Genomic DNA, 21,903 nt, shown 5'->3' with positions numbered 1-21,903 from the left:
CTGCTTAATTTACCCACTTCTAGCGTTTGGCACAAATGTGTTTCTTTTATTTTCTAACTTAACCAGGAAGCTTTCTAATTCAGGGGTTAAGCAGAAAGACACATCAGGTTGTATCTCTCAGTATCTGGGAACTGTACCCAATGTTTCTGTAGAATTTAATAAACAGCTAACTTGAAAAACCGACTCATTGTCTGACTCACACATCTAGTTTCTTTCTTCTATGTTCACATCTTTGGTACATCTTTCAATTCCATGGTTTTAATTGTGATTATAAGTTACTGATTTCCAAATATGTATCCCCAGTTGAGACCTCCTAGTTCCAAATTTGTGTCCTATTGCTTATTCAATATCTCCACTAAAATCTAATAACAATTTCAAACTAAGGGTGTTTACAACCAAATTCCTAATCTTTTCCTCCAGTCCCCATATCTGTTCCTTATGTAGGCTTCATACAATAAATGGCAACTCCATTATTTCAGATCCTCAGGCCAAAAACTTTATTCTAGCTTCAATCCCTCTCTTTATCTCACACCTTGCATTCAGTCCGCCAGCAATTTCTATTGGTCATCCATGAAATAAAATCAGAGCATCCCTAAACACCTCAGTTACTATAGCTCCAGACTTTATCATCTGGTGTCTAGCTTACTGCTATAGGCTTTCCTATGATCTCCCTGCTTCCAACCCTGCCCCTTCCAGTGTTGGTTTTTTTCCCACTTGAATTAAAGCACACAAGACCAATCATATCATTCTTCTGCTCCAAATACTCTAGTGGCTTTCCATCTCATTCAGAATAAATGAAAAAAATCCTTACAATGGCCAATAAGTCCTGCATATCCTGTCCCCCCATTATCTTTCTGACTCCATATCCTCCTCCTCTTCCACTTCTTCCCCCAAATCCAGTCATATTGGCCTGCCACTTCTCAAACATACAAAAATAGGCTCTTCCTCAGGGCCTTTGCACTTATCTGTCTCTGAGCATGGAATATTCTTTCTCCAGATATCCTATTGCCTTACTGATATCTGATTGGCTTAGCTCATTTAAATAACATTTCCAAGGGACACGTGGGTGGCTCAGTCGATGAAATGTCCGACTTTGGCTGCTCAGGTCATGATCTCAAGGCTCATGAGTTCGAGCTCTGTGTCACACTTACTGCTGTCAGCTTGGAGCCTGGAGCCTGCTTCAGATTCTGTGTCTCCCTCTCTCTCTGCCCCTCCCCCACTCATGCTCTATCTCTCTCTCACTTAAAAATAAATAAACATTAAAAAAATTTTTAAATAAAAAATAAATAACATTTCCAAAAGCTTTTTATTTCCACATAGGATCCAATTATCACTGTTCAATCAATCACATGATTAAAAACTCCACTCTGAGAGTTTAAGAAACTATCAAGTGGCACTTTTTTTTTTTTAAATCAATGGGCTCTTTGATTCACACACACACACACACACACACACACACACACACACACAAAAGGTTTGATTCACACACACACATAAAATAACATTAAAAACTACATCTGGAAAAGGGAATTCATTTTAGTAAATAAATCAGAGTCTCAACAAAATGACTACATGAAAATCACTGTCTGATGAAGGAATCAATGATTTTACCAAAAGTATTCTAAACTCTTTTTTTAATGTTTATTGATTTTTGAGAGAGTGAGACAGATTGTGAGCAGTGGAGGGGCAGAGAAAGAGAGACACCGAATCCAAAGCAGGCTCCAGGCTCTGAGTTGTCAGCAAAGAGTCTGACAGGGGGCTCAAACCCACAAACCGTGAATTCATGACCTGACCGGAAGTCAGAGGCTCAACCCACTGAGTCAGTCAGGGGCCCCTTCCCCAAAGTATTCTAAAAATACTTCAATTGCAACTACCTTTACCAGCTGAAGCAACTCCTTCCTAAGATAGCTTTTAAGAAATAGCTGCATTTCTTATTTCTAAAATCTGTATAATACTGTTTATTTTAGAGGATATATGCTTCTTATAGCATCTAAACCAGAAGCATTTAAATATAAATAAATGAGTTTTATAACTTTAAAGAGTTGATTTTTATAAAAGATGCTGTTGGGGGTTTCTATAGGAGGAAAGTTGTCCCCATTGAATGTGAAATTTTCTATGTGTGTTTGAGAACAGTTGGGCATTCACTGCCCATCCTATGGTAGTAATAGGTGCTCAGCCCTTAGGATCATACTGTGCTGGCTCTACCTTGACCATATTTGGCACTTGGTTTGTGGAAGGCCAAGGTGAGTAGCTCCAAACTGAGACAGTTTCTACTTAGGCAAGTTCAGATCAAAGATAGACTGAAGGAGGTTTTTACTTGATTGTGTTCTAATCTCTGGTTATAACACCTTGTTACGTGTGACTAAGAATGTCGACAGTGACCTGGTAAACATTCTTTTATATACAATTTACTTATAAGCATTGAATAAAAATGTATCAACATTTTAGTGATACCTGCTTTTACATTTTGGACATTCAATAGGCTTCAAAGCTCTAATTATTTATAGATACATGTTAAGCATGATATGATTTCTGCCCTCCCCCTCCATGTGTCATCCCCAGGCCAGAAAAAAAGATTTCTAATAACACACACAAACACATGATACTTATAAGGTTATGGTACTGAATCATAGAGATTGCTTATTTGGGTCTATTCTATCAGCTATGGAACCTCTCAAGGACACAACTATACAGGTAAATATTGTTTCTTCATGCTCATCTTGAGTTAATTTCCTTTCGTTTATTTGCCCTGGGCATTTTCTCCCCAAAAGATTTATGTCTCAACTTATTTAAGTTATATGAAATTCTGAAACAGATGTACCAACCACATGGTTCCCCAAAAGTTATAAACTGTCATATAAATAATGTGTTATAACATAATTTATGAAACTATTAAAATTTTTTATATGAGAAAAGACAACCCTTTGTTTCAGTAGTCTCTAAAAGGAAACAGAAGGGTGAATTTCCAGACTACGTAAGGTCAAAATTATGTATAAATCATTACTTCTACCAATTTGTTACGTTGGTAGCAGTAAAAGATAAAATTTAACTAGAAGAATTTTTCTTTTGGGGCAATATTTCCCTTTCTGGAATAACCGAAGAAACAGGAAAAATGCATTAACAGTGTACTTGAGTGATTTTCTGTTTATTTTGAACAATATTACTATAAATTTATGCCACAGACATTAAAATTGCCATTTACTTAGCATCTACTAGAGGAAGGCTTTATGCTGGAATACTCTATCGGGATTATCCTTACTATTTGGTCCTCATAGCCTAGTCACATGGCTGAGAGGGCCTAGCATTATACTGTACATAGTTGGTATTTCATAAATATTTATTAATGGATAATTCTAAATTATTTATGAGAGATGGAGACAGAATGAGTGGAAAAGGGGCAGAGAGTGAGGGAGACACAGTATCTGAAGGAGGCTCCAGGCTCTGAACTGTCAGCACAGAGCTTGACACAGCACTTGAACTCACAAACCTTGAGATCATGACCTCAGCCTAAGTTGGACGCTTAACCGACTGAACCACATAGGTGCCCCAAGAAGTACCCACTTCTTACATCATCACAGTCTTTTATTGCCTTGTGAACAACCAATATTATTCTTTAAGTAAAACATTACCTTAGTTTTAAAAGGCTAAGTGAAGGAGTGCCTAGGTGGTTCAGTAGGTTACGCGTCCGACTTCAGCTCAGGTCATGATCTCACAGCTCGTCAGTTCGAGCCCCACATCAGACACTGTGCTGACAGGTCAGAGACTGGAGTCTGCTTCAGATTCTGTGTCTCCTTCTCTTTCTGCCCCTCCCCCACTCATGCTCTCAAAAATAAATAAACATTAAAATTTTTTTTTTAAATAAAAGGCTAAGCGATGAAGCTTTTCCAAAATAAACTTTTCCATAAAAAGTGAGCTCCTTCAGTTTTTTAGTAACTACAGTTTATCAATTATAATTCTATCTCAAATCTCAGTATTGGTTCTTGGAATTAATATGTGATTTCCTTGTATTAATGGAAGAAACGTGGATAGAAATAAGAGTGGATATGAAAAGAACTTCTTCATTTTTCCTATGTACGGTTATGACTTATAGCCATAATACTTCTAACAATTTTCACCTTAGCGTGGTCAAGATAAATGAAGCACTCTTTTTTTTTTAATGTTTATTTTTGAGAGAGAACGAGAGAGGCAGAGTGCAAGCGGGGGAGGGGCAGAGAGAGACAGAAACACAGAATTCAAAGCAGGCTCCAGGCTTGAGCACAGAGCCCGATGTGGGGCTCGAACTCACAAACCGTGAGATCATGACCCGAGCCGAAGTCAGACGCTTAACCGACTGAGCCACCCAGGCGCCCCAGAAGCACTCTTTCATTAGTGTGTAGTAGATAAACTCCATTATAATTTTTAAAAAGACAGTATACAAAACAAAAATAAAAGAAAGGCAGAAGATGGGCTTTTTGACATACCAATCTCAATTAGATTTATCTAATTTAGGAAGTGGATGGAAATACTTAAAAATATGTGTGTCATTATAGTTTCAGTGGTAATGACGTGTTGCAGACTGAATGTTTGTGTCCCCCCCAGATTCATATGTTGAAGCCCAACTCCCATTGTGATGGTATTTGGAGATTGGCCTTTATGGAGTTAATTAAGGTTAAATGAGATCATCAGGATTGGGCCTTGATCCCAAGAAAGGAGAGTCTCTCCTCTCTCTCTTTCTGTCTCTCTCAACCTACCTCCCCTGCCTTGTGAGGACACAAAGAGAAGGTACCATCTGGCAACAAGGAGAGAGGCTTCAGAAGAAACCAAAACTGCCAACACCTTGATCTCGTCTCCAGCTTCCAGAATTACGTGAAAATAAATTTCTATTTTTTACACCTCCCCCCCTCCCCCCCCCACCCCCCAGTTTTTGGTATCTTGTTACAGCAGCCTGGGCAGACTAAGATATGTGAACATACAGAATACACGCACAGCCCTGGTATTATGGAACAGACAAAAGCACTCTGGCGTTTGGAGAAAGCACACTAGGAGTGTCTGGAGAGCAGGGAGTTCATGATGAACCATGCTCCCTTTTGCTTTGCAGTTCAAGACCACAATTATAAATGGATAATTCTATCCATTCATAAGATCATACACCCTTCAAATCCTGGAGACAGCAGAAGTCCAGGCAAAAACAGTTATCACAGAGTAAAAGCCCAATCCACGTATGTTCACTGGTCAAGAATAATGAGACAATTTAGAAAACATTACCTTGGGCAATGTGAAGCAGGCTTATGAAAGGGACAGAGCTGTTCCACAGTTGTTTCACAAGTGACAGCCTGAACTGAAGAATTAAAACACAAGACAATAAGCAACTCTTTGGCAATAATAACATGCAACAGGGTGGTAAGAAAATAAGGTTTAAAAAAGTGCTAACCTGTTACTTTAGAGACTGTGAAGGAATTAGCAGACTGATATTTGCTGAAAATAAGAACATAAAAATGTCAATCATTTTTTAGATGCATCATCATCGACATAGTTTCTGGTATTTTTTCGGTCTGTGAATACTTTGTTTCTTCTTAAACATTCTTACTTAAATATCTAAGTAAGCTGTAGTATAAGAATACATCATCTATTTTATGTTAAGTCCATATTAACTTCAAGTATGAACCAAATCAATACGAACCAAATTAATCATTCTTGATATTAGAGGACGATCTCTTCTCATGACTAATCTCAAAAACATATAGATAATAGCATAAAGCCACATAGATTTATATCTACATATTTGTTTCCTATTAAAATTAAAACTCTAACTATACTAATTCCCTGTCACCATAGAACAGAACTATTTAAGCTCTCACAATGGTAAATACAAAGTAGCATTATAAAAAGACTTTTAGGGGCGCCTGGGTGGCGCAGTCGGTTAAGCGTCCGACTTCAGCCAGGTCACGATCTCGCGGTCCGGGAGTTCGAGCCCCGCGTCAGGCTCTGGGCTGATGGCTCAGAGCCTGGAGCCTGTTTCCGATTCTGTGTCTCCCTCTCTTTCTGCCCCTCCCCCGTTCATGCTCTGTCTCTCTCTGTCCCAAAAATAAATAAACATTGAAAAAAAAAATTTAAAAAAAAAAAGACTTTTAGATCATAAGTACCTAAAAGGAATGTGTGTTATTCATTTTTTTGTTCCCCCAGTATCTAGTAAAATGTCAACGCTGAATGAATTCCTCCTTATTGTATGCATCATTAAAAAGCAGGATAGAAGAATAGGTATTCCATTATGTATCAAAATTTTTATTTGGCTTAATTATACCCAGAGTTTCAGAAAAATATCTACTACAAAAGATAAAGCTTATTTGTGATAGTATTTTAATAGGACACACCCTTCATGTTTCAAGTTTCTGTAATAAACAAAAATTAAGTTCAAACAAAAAAAAGTAAATAGGACCAATTTTCTTGAATCCAACACCCAATGTTTGGCTTACTGAAGCTCATAACTTTTGTTATTCATTGAAGGTAATTAATACATTTTACTGAATTAATAAGCCAATCAATAAATGCTTCTATACAGCTTTTGCTTAAGAGAGATTGCTAGGCACTGAAAACCATCCATAAAGCCTTTGAACAAAATTATTTACATAGAATAACATTCCATCAAATTTTCAAGAGTTTTTAATAAATTCTTTCTTATCATTATGAATCCTCCACTGTGGAGTCATGCAATTGTATAGTTAACAAAGGAAAGAAACTATGTCATACATCCTAAGAAAAGGATTTCCATATGAGGTTCAAAGTTTATTTTTTACACAGAAGAAACACACTACAAAGCTATTTCAAATGGCCACATTTTTCTAACTTGTATAGTTTATATCAAAATATGCCGTGCTCTAAAATAATATGTTTCATATATTTAATATGAGAAACATTTCAAAAGTTAATGCTTTTATGTTGAGTTCAATTACATTTAGATGGACAAAAGGTACATAGTATACATTTACATTTTAGAGAACTTTTCAAAATGCTCTTTTACCTACTAATATAGTTTATCTTATTAGCAAAGTTACTGTTGCATGAAATAATCCATTTTCCATAAACAGGGCAGGAAAGTACACAAAACAATTAGCCTTCTCTGAGCTATTTTATTTTATAGCTGAAAAATCTATTGCTTTACATTAGGGATAACTGTCAATCTATACATCTTCAATGAAACTCCAGAAAATGTGGAGCTTTATTTAGCATGTTCTTTAGAAGCAGAAAATGTTCAACGTTGAATTTAGATACTTTGGCTCCTTTTTGTCTTTGAAATTACACAGCTGAAGTGAGCTGAAATGACAATTACCAAACTTCTCTATAAATTCTTCTATGCTTTGTTCTAAAAGAATTTGTCAACTCATTATTAAGATTTAAAATCATCTCATCCAAAAGGTCATTTGGGTACTTACCCAATTGTCTGAACACCATTTCTATTGGATTTGATGAAATAATGTTTTCTTCCTTGTCTAGTGATATCCACCCAACCACCATCATTGTCTATTATGCCATAATGAATTGCGGCTCTACAAATGCTGGATTGCTTAGAGAAAAAGGAAGGGAGAAAAGAATATTAAAACACTAAGACTGCTACATAGGACATGACTAGCTATTACTTAAATGACTTTAAATTAAACACACATACCTGAGCAAAATATCTATACTTCATATAAATCATTGTGTTTGCATTAAAAAAATCAAACTTTATATAGAAAGATCCTGTTCCAAAATCATTATATTTATTATACTTACCATTTCATAATGTACACTGCCAATAACTTTGGCTTTACTATCCAAACAGCCAGCAGGGCATTCATATCTAGATGAAAGAAATCAGGACCAAAATTTAGTTTTTCTGAATGTTAGTGTGAAATAAAAATATTACTTGTATTTTGTCAGGTAATTTTGAAAATAAGGATAAACATTACCTATTGCAGGTTGTTCCCTTGCACTGATCTCTTAATCTTACTTCACAAGAAACAATTTGGGCTGAAAAGTTAAAAAAAAAAGTGTATATATATTTACACTTGTAATATATATTACAAGAAAAAAGTATAATAAATATATACACAATGGAATACTACTCAGCGATGAAAAAGAATGAAATCTTGCCATTTGCAACAATGTGGATGGAACTAGAGGATACTATGGTAAGCAAAGTAAGTGAGTCAGAGAAAGATATATGAGTTCACTCATCTGTGGAATTTGAGAAACTCAACACATGACCATATATATCCATATATATATATCATGACCATATATATCCATATATATATATATATATATATAATATATATATACCAAAATAATTTAGATAATGTATAAGTCACTACAATTCATCAAGCTTTTGCCACTCTAAAAATGTCCAAATTAACAAAATATAGTTGCATCTGTCATCAACATAAACTTTAACATTTTTGTAAATAATGCAGAGCTCTTACACATTTGCTGTGTGCTTATGACTTCATTTCTGTTACTATCATCTGCTCTTGTCTGAACGTGGGTGTCCCGGACTTGTGACTGCTGCCGTTCAATTTCATTTGTTTCTTCTTCTTGAGGAGGGTAATACCTGTCTGATCCTTCTGTTAGAGAGAATGGATGTAAGAAATATGATTCCACCTTAAATGTGCACAAATCATCACATAATGGTATACGTTTATATGCCTGTGTAACATTTAAAACTAGAAAAATCTGTAGTTTCTTGGCACAGATTTTGGCTTGAGGTGGTGATCTTATGTACTGCGCTGGAGTAAATAAAATACATGGATAAGCCTTTGAGCTCTTGATTCATTTATGCTTAATAAATGAAAACAATCAGCTAATATTAAATGGAGTCATTTCTAAACTTTGATTTATACTTAAGAGTGGTATCAGTGATTGCCTTTCATAATGCCACCATGAAGTCTACGCAGTGATCTGATGAAGTCAGGGCTTTTGTATGACATGAAATCATATTTTTAGGAGAATCACATTTAAAATTTCCAAAAGCGTCACATTTAAAATTCTCCCAATAGGAAATTTAGCTTAAAGAAGGACTGACATGCCCTTTTAATTTACTACAATATCAGTTTCCACAGAAAGGTTTTTCTCTTTTAGAAGGAAATTCAAAATGCAGAAATTTATGAGTTTAATTTTTTTCCAGGTTATTTATATCAAGGGCTTAACAGTGGCACAATTTGGAAAGGTGTGTTATTTTCATGCATGTCCAAGAACTCTGAACCTAGAAAAGGGAAGTATGACTTCAGAGGAAAGTCAGTTTTAAGTAAAACAGTGGCCACTGGTGAAGGGGCAAGTAAGTCGGAGGTTTAGGGATGGCCAAAAATGGAAAACAGACTCACACACAATGAAAAATGCTTCCAGGAATGCAAAATGGCTCATAACAGTGAAATACTATACTGTTACTTCTTGTCTGCTCATTATACTAATGAGCACTCAGTCATCAAGGGGAAAAAAAGGCACATCTCTTTAAGAATACTGAAAAAGAGCTGCATTTATTCATGTTTTCTAAAACACTTAGTCTACATTAATCTTCATTTGGTCATCAGGAAGAAAAAAGTATAAGGGAGTAGAAGTGTTCACTCAGATGCCCAACAAGAGTGGAAGTTTTACAAAGCTTTATCATCTAAGTTTGCTCTTCATGTGCTGTAAACAGGACACTGCATTTATATGCACATTTTAGGACATTAAATGCATTTCAGAGCACTACTTTTACAACAGTTTTACAATACTATTTTATCTTTTTTATTTGTCATGTTGGCCATGAGAGATTATATACTCTGTAGCAAGAAGCAGAGAGTTAGTGTAATTCATTGACCATCATTCAGTAACATTCATGGATAGGTATATGGGCAAAAACTTTTAAAGTGTCAAAAATAAATTGCATTAGATTGCTAAATCCTTCAAAAATGAAGACACTTGTGAAAACAACTCTAGTCAATAATATATCAAGATTGCTTTTAAAAATGCAAATATACTTGTCACTCTAGGATAATCTCAAAGTAGAATTAGAAGTGGTTATGTGGAATAATGATGAAACTTTCTTTTAAATACAAATTTGCTATAATAGACATTCATATATTTTTAAAATATTTTTAATGGCTTCAGATATTTTGAATAGAGTTCTGGAAACTTTGTAAGTAATAATTAAATATGCTTTTTGCCTTTCAAGTACAAATTAATGCAGATGTTGGATTAAAATATAAATCAAACTGAATACTGTGACACAATAGCACATACCTTTGTAGCATAGATTTTCTCTGCAGCCTCCTCCAAAACTAGGTGGGCAGGCAGAACAGGGCCGTCCATGTTTATAGGGGGCGTGACCCCACCAGTTTCCCCTTAAAGAGAAGATCCACTCTAGTAAGAGGTAGTCTAATAACATAATTTATGAGACACTATAAAATATTACTATCTTCTAAATAACGACTTTGGTATGCATATTTAAATCATTTATATTTTTCATCGGAGTCCCTTTGGTTACTAGGTTTCTATGTAAACTGCTGCCTTATTATTTTGAAAATATTCTAAGTAATTGTTATGTACATTGTTAAAAATTACAAAATTAAACTTTTACAGAACACCAAACTCTATTATGGGATATTCATCTATATTCCATTCGTTTTAATAAACAGACTTGAGACTTAGATTTGACCCTAAGTACAGTTGTAATATTTTCAACATAATCATTCAATGGTCTTTACACAGGTGAAAATACATTTCTCATTTAATCTATAGATGCTTTTCTCTAATAAATCCAAAGTATTAAAAATACCTGTGGAATATAATAATATGTAAAACTGAAGTCATAAAAATATAATCCCTGTGTTGACAAAGATCATATTTTCAATTTTCATATTCCTTTTAAGGGCTGAGGTTATGCATCAGGCAACCATAATTGTTGCCATATTAAGTAAACTGAGTTAAAGCAATATACTCAACTATATATATATATGATAATACATATATACAAATTTACATATAAAAGTAATGTTTTGTCTACTTACTTTGGGGAATAGTTGCACACCAAGTAGACAGCTTTAGGCCATATTTGCCCCCAAATGTTCATGTTATGACACAAATTAATGGCACAGCCTATTCTGTTACTTGTTGCCCACACCACCTACATTAGAGAAAAGAAAATATATACACAATGGAATACTACTCAGCGATGAAAAAGAATGAAATCTTGCCATTTGCAACAATGTGGATGGAACTAGAGGATACTATGGTAAGCAAAGTAAGTGAGTCAGAGAAAGATATATGAGTTCACTCATCTGTGGAATTTGAGAAACTCAACACATGACCATAGGGGAAGGGGAAGGGGAAGGAAAACTAAGATAAAAACAGAAAGGGAGGCAAACCATAAGAGACTCAAATACAGAGAACAAACTGAGGGTTGCTTGGAGGGGCATTGGTGGCAGGGATGGGTTAAATGGGTGATGGGCATTAAACAGAGCACTTTTTGTGATGAGCACCAGGTGTTATATGTAAGAGATGAATCACTGGGTTCTACTCCTGAAGCCAAGACTACACTGTATGTTAACTTGAATTTAAATTAAAAAAAAAAAAAACAAAACAACAACAAAAAAAAACCAAAAAGCTTGGAGAAAGTAGGCTGAGATGAAGACAACAATATATATCAGAGAGAAATGTATAAAACTGAACTTGAGAAATGAATCTTTATCATTTAAGATGAAATAAGGCAATGCCAAAAGGATATTTTTCCTGAGGCTTTGGGCAGGGTTTAATTCAATCTGAAGAAGAGTGCTATGAGTAAGTAACTCTAACTATAAAAAGTAAGCATCTTCAAAATACACATTTACTAAATAGTTCAAAAGTTACATCCTCACAAACCTAAATGCTATGTTAATGTTTCCATGAAAAAGCTTACCTAACAAAGGAACAGAATTTCACATCTTAAGCTGTATTGGAACAAAAATTTATGGGTTCAATTTCTAATATAATGTGTATTTTTCACGGCACCACTGGTTATTATGGGATTCATCACTGATCTTAATCTTGTCACATGCAAAGGTAGACAGAACAATTTGCTTTATATTCACTAACAGTCAGCCATAAAAATGCTAGTAACTCAGGTCTGTGGTTTATCTAGTTGAATCCACCTTTCGTTGTTCAATTTAGAGGTTTAGAAGTTATCCAATACGAAATGTGAACAATGAATTAAAAAAAACAGGTAAACGCTGCACACAGGTCAATATTGAATGTCATGGTAAATAACCTATAGTTTTATTCTTTGGAAAATAAAAAATACTGAAGATGGTAAATTCCTCCTCGTTTGCATTTCCTGAGGCCAGACTAAACATGTTTTACATGTAAAATCATTGAAATGACCTCTTTCTTTAGAATGTTTGTTTATTTTTGTGGGGGGGTGAGGGGCAGAGAGAGACGGGGGACACAGCATCAGAAGCAAGCTCTGAGTTGCCAGAAGCAAGACCTATGTGGGGCTCGAACTCACAAACCACAAGATCATGAGCAGAGTCGAAATTGGTCACTCAACAGACTGAAATACCCAGGTGTCCCAAGATAATGTCTTTTTTTTAAACTGACTTTTGGACTTTTTCTAATAATTACTTTTATCTTTTATAGAAATTGATAAACCTATTCTACAGACATCAATATCTTTTTTCAATAACCATACCAAATTCACTAAGAAAGACATCCACGTTCAGTATGTAAATTCAGTTGTGTAAATTCTGCTGCAGTTACACAAACTCAACTTAGAAAAATGAGGCGTAATATACCCCAAACATACCTGTGTATAATGAGTACACACAGGTCCAGAACATCTGAATGGACAATACGGGTTGCATTCGTGTTCATACGGGTAGCTAAAGTCTCTCACTTCATCATACCATGCTTGTACATGAAATGTTGGGGGTCTATATCTATTTGAGAGAAAATAACCACAAAAGAGTGAGTAAAATTGGAGAAAAAGTAAAATCAAATATTGCAAAATGTATTGATAAAGTCTGGTAGAGAGAGATTCTTGTGTAAGTTATTAATCTTAAGTACTACACCCATTACGTTACCACTACATCAATGGTTTAAAACAAAAACTAAGTCTAACATATTGCTGGTTATTCTGCTATTACTTTTATTTTGTTGGTGTGATTATTTGCTTTCTTTTTAGGCTTTAAGCCTCAGAAAATTTCTCATTAATGAATTAATAAGTATTTCAATCATTTATGTTTTCAAAAACAAAAAAGTTACACTTTACATACCTTCCCCAGTGGGCTCCCAAATTCTGCCCAATTGATGGAAGTAGGCTTGCAGGTCCATGTTCCCACAAACAACTTTCCGCCCAGGATTCTGCAGATCTTTCCAGCTCAACATCCCATGTCTATAGTTCAAAACAGAAACAAAATACAGAAACACACATATGATGTATAGGTAGAATTCAGGTTTTTCTTCAGGCTATAATGTGGTTCTATTCAGTTCTGTTTTTCCCCTTTTTACTACTTTGCAAGGTCAACATCTCAATCTGAGTTCTCACCATCTTCCACCTAGATTTTTACACAAGCTTCCTAACTAGTCTCCCTGCCTCCATCTCTTATCCCTACAATCTGCCCCACAAAATTTTAGAATTACCTAAGTGAGCACAAATATGCTTAACTGACTCTTCTGTCTAAACACATAGAACAAACTCCCATAAACATAAAGTTCAAGATCCTTGGTCACACAGTTCCTTATAAAACATGCTGTTCTTAGCTCTTGCTGGCATTGTTTTCTGTTTAAAACATTCTTCTCCCAATTATTTGTCAGACAGACTCTTATTCTTTCTTCATAATCCAGCTTTAGATAATACAGTCTAGATACCTTTTCAATTTTCTCAGATGTAAGCTATTCTCTCCTTAGGGCTCTTAGAACTTTGTAATACTTCTTTGTTTAGCAGCTATTACAATGCAGTGTTAGTATCTGTCTATGTGTCTGTCTCTTTAACAAGACTATGAGTTGCTCAGAGGCAATCATTTAACTCATGCCACTTATCTTTAGCCTATTTTTTTGTGTTTTGTGTCTGTCATATAGATAAGGTGATTAATAAACGCTTATTGAGTACATGAATGATTAATGAATCTGATTCCTATAAAAATATATATGCATTTTTATATACAACATTCAATGAGAGTGATTAAACTGTACTTTTAAAATAATTTACATAGGGCGCCTGGGTGCCTCAGTCGGTTAAGCGGCTGACTTCGGCTCAGGTCATGACCTCACAGTTTGTGAGTTCGAGCCCCTCGTCAGGCTCTGTGCTGACAGCCTGGAGCCTGCTTCAGATTCTGTGTCTCCCTCTCTCTCTATCCCTCCCCCGCTCACACTCTGTTTCTCTCTCTCTCTCTCAAAAATAAACATTAAAAAATAAGTAAAGTAAAATAATTTACAAAGAAGTATTTAAAATTACAAAACTACTACTGAAACTATTTTCTATGTCCTAGGTTTAATATTCAATTAGCTAATTTGAAAAACCGGCAGTGTTTGGTAAATGTGAGGGTAGAAACAGAGCTGGGTTCAACCTTGGTAAAATAACAGAACTCTGGGCATGTTAAGAAGACTGAAAAATAGTTCTGGAACTGGAACATGAGGACACAACCTAAGGTGATAGCAACGAGACTGGAGAAGAGCAGACAGACTGAAATCATGTTGCAGAATTTAAATTCCTAGAGGTTGACAGATGACTAAAGGTAGGTGGTGAGGGAGGAAAAAAAGATGAAGACAATGACGGTTAACAAATACGGAGAAAGAAAATAGAGAAGGAATAGATTATTGTCATGGAAATATGTCTAATGTATTTCAATGCAAATTTCTAGGGTGATATCTGTGATTCATGCAGTATGTATGCCAAGTAGAGTAGAAATACATGAATGAGGTTCTGGGAAAAGAAGTTTGTGATGAAGACATGAATTTTGAATTATCACCCAAAGATGACTTTCTTCAGGAAGATGATACAGAATGAGAAGAGGAATGAAAAGAAAATTCTGGGGCTATCAAAATTGAAAGGGAGGAAAAAAAAAACGAATTAGTAACATAAACCAGGGAAAATGGGATCGAAAGGTTAAGGGAACACTGAAAGAAGATTAAGTTATACAAACAATGGGACAAGGATTGGAGGATTAGAGAGTGGGCAACAAAATCAAATGCCACGGAAAATTCCAGAAAGACAAGAGATGCTAAGTACTAATTCACGATCAAAAGCAATCGCAGAACAATGCTGGGGAGAAAATCAGAACACACAGGCACATATGCGACTGGAAGGAGAAAGTGGGGAAACCAAGTGTGGGTTACTCTGTTAATACTTTAGAAAGAAGAAGAGAGATAGGCAGAAGTTAAAGAAAAGTAACATGCCAGGTTCTCAGGGAGGATTTGTTTGTCTTGATTTTTAAAGGATAGAAGAAACATAGTCATGACTGTAGGCCAAAGGAACACACACCAAGGGAAAAAGACACACACACACACACACACACACACACACACACACACACACACAAGCCTTGAGGCCACTGTGATGATTTTAAAATACTCTTCCCCACAAGTCCCACAAAGGTGGTATTGAATTTCCTCCTCTTCCCTTCAGTTTGAGCTGGATAGTGAGTGGCTCTCTTCTAACACACAGAACGAGACTGAGACTTCTCAGACTGGGTTAAGAAATGCAGCCTCTATCCAGTTCTCTTTTAAGACACACATCTTGACAGACTTGGGGCAACAATTAGAGTCTGGCTACCCTGAAGACCTAGCTGGCAAGATAATGTGGAGAGATCACACACAGACTGAGGGATGCAGGACGAGTTTCCATTGAGTTTTCCTCGCCCAGGCATGAGTCAGTTTGCAAGTTTAGGTCACTGCAAACAAACATGTAAGAGATCACAAATAGGAACTACTCAGCTGAGCCCTTAAGAGAGACCATAGGACCCTTCTTCAAGGTCAATCTACTCTTGTTTTATATCTGATTCTACAATCTCAGACGTCAGTTTTTCTGATGAAACTGAAGATGGATGCTTTTTTATAGAGGATAAACAACTAGCTCCAGATTTACAAATATGTTATATTGCAAAAGTTTGTTTACTCTGTTGTATAGAAATTGAAATAAAATCTAAAACATATCATTCAAATGCTTTAGGCTAGGCTTTCTTATTAGCAAAATGTGAAATAGAAGATAACTCAGGTTCCTTCAAGGACTAAAATTCAATTATTGAGTATACACTATGGATAAGCTATTTTTTTAAGGTATGGTAGGTTTTCTATATAATCCACTAAAAATAAGGGGGGAAGCATATCAAATGAACTGTAGTAATTCTAGAATAGGGACACATTATTTTAATATAAAAACAGAGGCAGAGGAACATACAACTAAAATTTCCTATTAATATTTAACAAATTAATTAGTGACAATTTTTAAAATAATTATTTTAAAGAATCTAGTCAAGCATAGGTGTTTACTAGGTAAAGTTCAATAATGAATATCAAGAAGACTCTTTAAAAAAATCTAATGAAAATATAGCTGTCCTGGAAGAAATATTATTGTGAAAACAGCATACAATGTTTATTTTTATGCCACAACATTGTATTACATGTTTTACGACCACCAATAATTCATACCCATCCCGTTTAAATGTAAGTTAGTCTTTACACACTTCTATTTAAATTCAGGTTTGTAAATAAAATCAAGATGTCCTGACAGATGTTTTTTCCCCCCTCTGAACTATTAACCCAGCACTAATTTAAACCCAAACCACACTTAAAATTACCATTTCTTTAAAAAATGGGTACTTGAGGTGTATAGAAATGAAAACCAGTCTATTTTCCAATTACATCTGTAAGGTGCTTCTTCTCAGAGCACAGTGAAGTGTTCAATGAAGTTTTAGTACTAAAAGAAACATTTAGAATACTAGTGAATTCTTTGTCTCCAGTGATATTTTTAAAGCTGGTTTAACATGGAGATTTTATCATTTCCTCTTGTGTATGTGTGTGCTTATATGAGAAATCCTAAATGTTAACAAAGGACTTCCAAAAGTAAACCTAGAAATACAAAGCAATTTTAGTACTGAAATATCATACTGGTAGAAATTGGAAATGTAGTATATAGTTATCTAGACATGTACATAAAATTCCACTATTATATTATCTTCAGTGAAACATGAGTGAACATATACAATTCATATTCTTAGCAAAATACATGCTCTCCTACAGTAATAGATAATGATAGCGAGAAATCACACAGGAATGTAGTTTTAACAGAGTTAATACTAGGTTACCAGTGATAATGTTAGTGATATTACTTTTCCTTTCTGTTTGAAACTCAGAATAGTTTTGTCTCTTGAAAACGATTAAGTATTTTCAAATATATCTTCTTGACCACAGTAAATTTTCAGCTCTTTCCAGATAAACATAATTTGAAAATTCATGTCCTGGAAATCATTTAATCTTTATAGCTTCAAAATTATGATTATAATACATCAAACGAATTAAAGGCCAAAGTTAGTCATTAAGACTTTTCCTGAAGATAAGCATTTTCTTATAATTGAACCTTCAAAACGGTTATTTAAAAAGCTCAAATAAAAGGTAGGCTATTTTTCAAATAAAAATCAAACAATTTCCCACAGAGTAATGTTAAAGGATTTATTAATCATTTTCACTTTAGACTGTATTAAAGAACATGGAGTAAAATTTTGTGAGATTATCTGTCTGATGAAAATTTAAGTAGGACTCTACATAAATTACCCAAAGATCAGTGAGAGGGGTGGACACAATGGGCATCAATCAGCCCACATAATTACTAGTATACACTTATTAATAAAGGTATCATGATAATTAGTCTACCAAAGGGAATACACTAGGTGACACTGAAGTTAAGTACTTTATTTTACAGAGTTGGATTCACCACTAAAGAAAATATGTAAATGAGTAAATAAAGACATTTCAATAGGAAATTAACCAATTTTAAGCAGTCTGACACATTTAAATGCACACAGAAATAATCTGTTGGATAGAAACTCTCATATAATTTCAGAATTGTTATATGTCATGCTAAGCAGGGAGAAATAGGATTGCAAGATTTTCTACCATTTCACAAAACTCCACCTAAGTGGATGAAGCTACGATAGGTCTTTTCCAAGACCTGTTGAGAAAAATGTCTTTAAATCGTGAAAGTAAACTTTTTCCAAAACAACTGGAAAATATAATTAATGTTGTAATTAATTATACAACAAATCAAAAGAGTATCTAATACAGAAATAATGTTCCAACTCATTATACCTTTTTGACAAATTGATTTTTTAATGGATTTCCAAGATAAATGCAAAAGACAAAATTGGTCTTTGACTATCACACTATTAGGTAGCCTAATCAAATGCAAACATCAGTCCATGATACAATTTGCAATTTAATACGGACTTTTAAAATATGCATTGCTTCCTGACAAAGTAATAACGTTATGAACACACAGTGGTGTTGAAAAGGCAATTATGTTGGAAGTCCAGTCTAGGCTAGAAGTTCTGGTCTACTTCCCACCACTGAAAACTATAAATAGCATGATAAAATTATTTTTAAAAACTATCTTAGCATTTGAAATAAATTTTGACAAAAAAGAATTTCACAAACATTCTTGTTTTGAGACATATACATCTGCAAATTTAACTCAGAATACCACCCTTATATCTCCAGGCCTACCTCATTTCTGAGCAGTCAATGTTTGTCAGAAGTAATGGCAGCACACTAGCTTTCAATTGTATTAAAAACACTCTTTCCCTAGTGCTAGTCTTCTGGATACATGCAAGTAAGGTCATTAGTGATAAATTTTTCTTTCGTTTCTTTGTATAGAGTAAAAATAAGCTTGCACTTGTTCAAAGTATTTCAATGGGTAATTAAAACACATGATACACCCTGGAAGAGTTTTCTTTCCTATTTAAATTATGTACTTTCAAACTTATCTCTTGATTATGTCAAGTTTGCCTTCTGTTTCCTTATCTATAAAAATAGGAAGCTGATATAAGTCTCTTCAATTGCTTTCAGCTTTAAAATTCTATTATTTTGCACTTATTGTCCCTTATAGAATGCTCTGTATTGTTTATAAAACCTCGTAAAAACGTACAAACTGTACAAGTCTGTAAAAGTTCTGATGACAATTAAGGGCATTTCTAACTAAGAAGCAAAAGCTGTTTTGTGATTAAAAGCTGTTTTGTGATGAGCAGAGGACTAGAATGGACATTTTTTTCCCCAAAGAAGACATACAGATGAGCAACAGGAACATGAAAAAGGCTCAACATCACTAACTATCAGGGAATACAAGTCAAAACAATGAGATATTACCTCACCAATCAGAATGGTTAGAATAAAAAATATAAAAAAAAAAAACAAACAAGAAATAACAAGTGTTAGGCTGTGGAAAAAAGGAACCCTCTTGTACTGTTAATGGGAATACAAATTGGTGCAGCCACTGTGGAAAACAATAATGAATTTCCTCAAAATATAAAAATAGAAATACTATATAATCCAGTAATTCCAGTACTATTTAAACAAAGAAAACAAAAATACTAATTTGAAAAGATATATCTACCCCTTCATTCCTTGTGGCATTATCTATAATAGCCAGGATGGAAACAATCCAAATATCTACCAAAAAATGAATTGATAAAGAAGATATGTTATTAAAATACAATGGAATATTACTTAGCCATAACAAAAAGATCTTGCCATTTGCAACAACATGCATGAATGGACCTAGAGGATATTATGCTAAGTGAAATAACTCAAAGAAAAGAAATACCATTTGATTTCACTTATATGTGGAATCTAAACAAAGACAGAAACAGACTCATAAGGCGGCGCCTAGGGGGCTCAGTCGGTTCAGCATCTGACTTCAGCTCAGGTCATGATATCATGGTTTGTGAGTTTGAGCCCTGTGTCAGGCAAGCCTAGAGCCTACTTCAGATTCTGTCTCCCTCTGTCTCTGCCCCTACCCCGCTCACTCACACACACTTTCTCTCTCTCTCTCAAAAATAAATAAACGTTAAAAAACATTACAACGCTCATAAATACAGAAAACCAACTGGTAGTTGACAGAGGGGTGGGGGTAGGGGGATGAGTGAAATGCTTGAAAGGGATTAGGAGATATAGACTTCTAGTTATAAATAAAAAAAAAGTTTTGAGATGAAAAGTAAAGCATAGAGAATATAGCTAATAATAGCATAATAACTTTGTGTAGTGACAGATGGTAACTGTACTTATCATGGCAAGCACTGCAAAATATACAGAATTGTCAAACTATAATATATAGAATTGTCAAATCACTATGTTGTGCACCTGAAACTAATATAACACTGTATACCAGCTGCACTTAAATTAAAAAAAATAAAATTAAAGCTGTATTGTGACTTACAAGATTACAAAACCAGAAAAGTTTCAGATCTTCCAGTTGTAAGTCTAGGGAAGAACTCAATTGTTTCTGAATCATCTCTGTTAGAGAAAGTTTTAATATTGTCCAAAACAGGTAAATGACCGAAACTTAAATGAATATGACAAGAATATATTCTCAGCTGAGAACTTAAAACCAGGACCCTTTCAGCCTAATCCTGAAAACATAAAGGTAAAATCTCTGAAATAAGACACAGACGTCTACATGTAATTTTTCTGCACAGCCAAAGGAACAAGAATTTTTGGCCAGCTCATATCATTTTGTAAAACTGATATAGTTTTATGGATTTCCAAGACATAAATACATGTGATATACATGTAATTTTTCTGCACAGCTAAATAGAACAAGAATTTTTCAGTCAGCTCATGAATGTAGAAGTGGTTGAAGAAAATCAAAGACATATAGAGTTATGTCTTTCCAAATACCACCTTATTTAAAAGATAATTCTTATTGTGGCATCACTTCTGGAAAAACAGGTTTATAAATTATCCATCATACATCAAAACTAAATCCCTCCCCAAATCACTTTTGTGTTCTCCTATATGAATCAGAAAGTGCAATCCAAAAATCTGACAGGCCAAGTTGTCAACACGATTCTCTCAACAGCAATAACGTGACCTCCAAGAAAGAATCTGTCATTCTACGCAAGTCACACATTTGACAGTTCACGAGATTTCAGATTTAAATTCCAAATAAAATGCCTTATTATAAAATTTCTCAAGTCACCTTATTTTGATCCCTCTTGGTGGTATTATCAGACTTACAGTAAGGAAACTGACATCAAGGAAATAAATAAGCAAATCAATCTATGCTGAAAGAGTATATGATGTTTTTTGTGATAAAGTTGTCTGGTATAAAAAGCACTATAGAAAACCACAGTAACACATTCCTTACAACTCGGAAATTACCTCAGGTGTTTAACTACTGTATTTCATCTGTTATGAAAAGACTTTGTAGTGACAGGGAAAATGTACGAGGCTCAGATTTCAAAAGGAACACCTGTGTTACCACGCACAGAGGGCAGGTACCGAGAAAGTAGCATTACCTCCAGGCGATGCACTTCTGAGGGGCTCCGGGAAGTTACAGGGATAAGAGGCAGATGTGGCAGTATTTCACTTAAAATCCACTTTAAAACAAAGCCTTAAAACCTTTAAAAAGTAGCAACCTGTAATTTAGGGATCTGCCTCTTCACTTCATTAAAACTGAAATATTTTTTATTTTTTTATTTTAAATTTTTTTTCAACGTTTATTTATTTTTGGGACAGAGAGAGACAGAGCATGAACAGGGGAGGGGCAGAGAGAGAAGGAGACACAGAATCGGAAACAGGCTCCAGGCTCTGAGCCATCAGCCCAGAGCCTGACATGGGGCTCGAACTCACGGACCGTGAGATCGTGACCTGGCTGAAATCGGACGCTTAACCGACTGCGCCACCCAGGCACCCCTAAAACTGAAATATTTTTTAAATGGAAATTTAACA

The 21,903-nt window shown here is 34.8% G+C and overlaps 1 protein-coding gene across 2 annotated transcripts in view; it reads right to left on the bottom strand.

Annotated features, from left to right (window-relative positions):
• Positions 1 to 21,903, bottom strand: part of CRISPLD1 (cysteine rich secretory protein LCCL domain containing 1) — a 50,837-nt gene that overhangs the window by 10,508 nt on the left and 18,426 nt on the right. Inside the window, exons 3-12 of one of the 2 annotated variants that reach the window (XM_047842445.1) lie at positions 13,239 to 13,357; positions 12,770 to 12,902; positions 11,001 to 11,116; positions 10,234 to 10,334; positions 8,439 to 8,579; positions 7,926 to 7,986; positions 7,750 to 7,816; positions 7,410 to 7,540; positions 5,411 to 5,454; positions 5,245 to 5,317 (exon numbers count right to left, since the gene is read on the bottom strand). In XM_047842445.1, the coding sequence (XP_047698401.1) occupies positions 5,245 to 5,317; positions 5,411 to 5,454; positions 7,410 to 7,540; positions 7,750 to 7,816; positions 7,926 to 7,986; positions 8,439 to 8,579; positions 10,234 to 10,334; positions 11,001 to 11,116; positions 12,770 to 12,902; positions 13,239 to 13,357 (986 nt within the window). Of the gene's footprint in view, positions 1 to 5,244; positions 5,318 to 5,410; positions 5,455 to 7,409; positions 7,541 to 7,749; positions 7,817 to 7,925; positions 7,987 to 8,438; positions 8,580 to 10,233; positions 10,335 to 11,000; positions 11,117 to 12,769; positions 12,903 to 13,238; positions 13,358 to 21,903 lie in introns of those variants that run through there. The other variant, XM_047842446.1, reaches the window with a different exon arrangement.

This window comes from Prionailurus viverrinus, chromosome F2, assembly GCF_022837055.1.
Source record: "Prionailurus viverrinus isolate Anna chromosome F2, UM_Priviv_1.0, whole genome shotgun sequence".
Classification (NCBI taxonomy): Eukaryota; Metazoa; Chordata; class Mammalia; order Carnivora; family Felidae; genus Prionailurus; species Prionailurus viverrinus.
The sequence above is the reverse complement of the archived record's forward strand: the minus strand, read 5'-3'. Positions and strand labels throughout refer to the sequence as shown.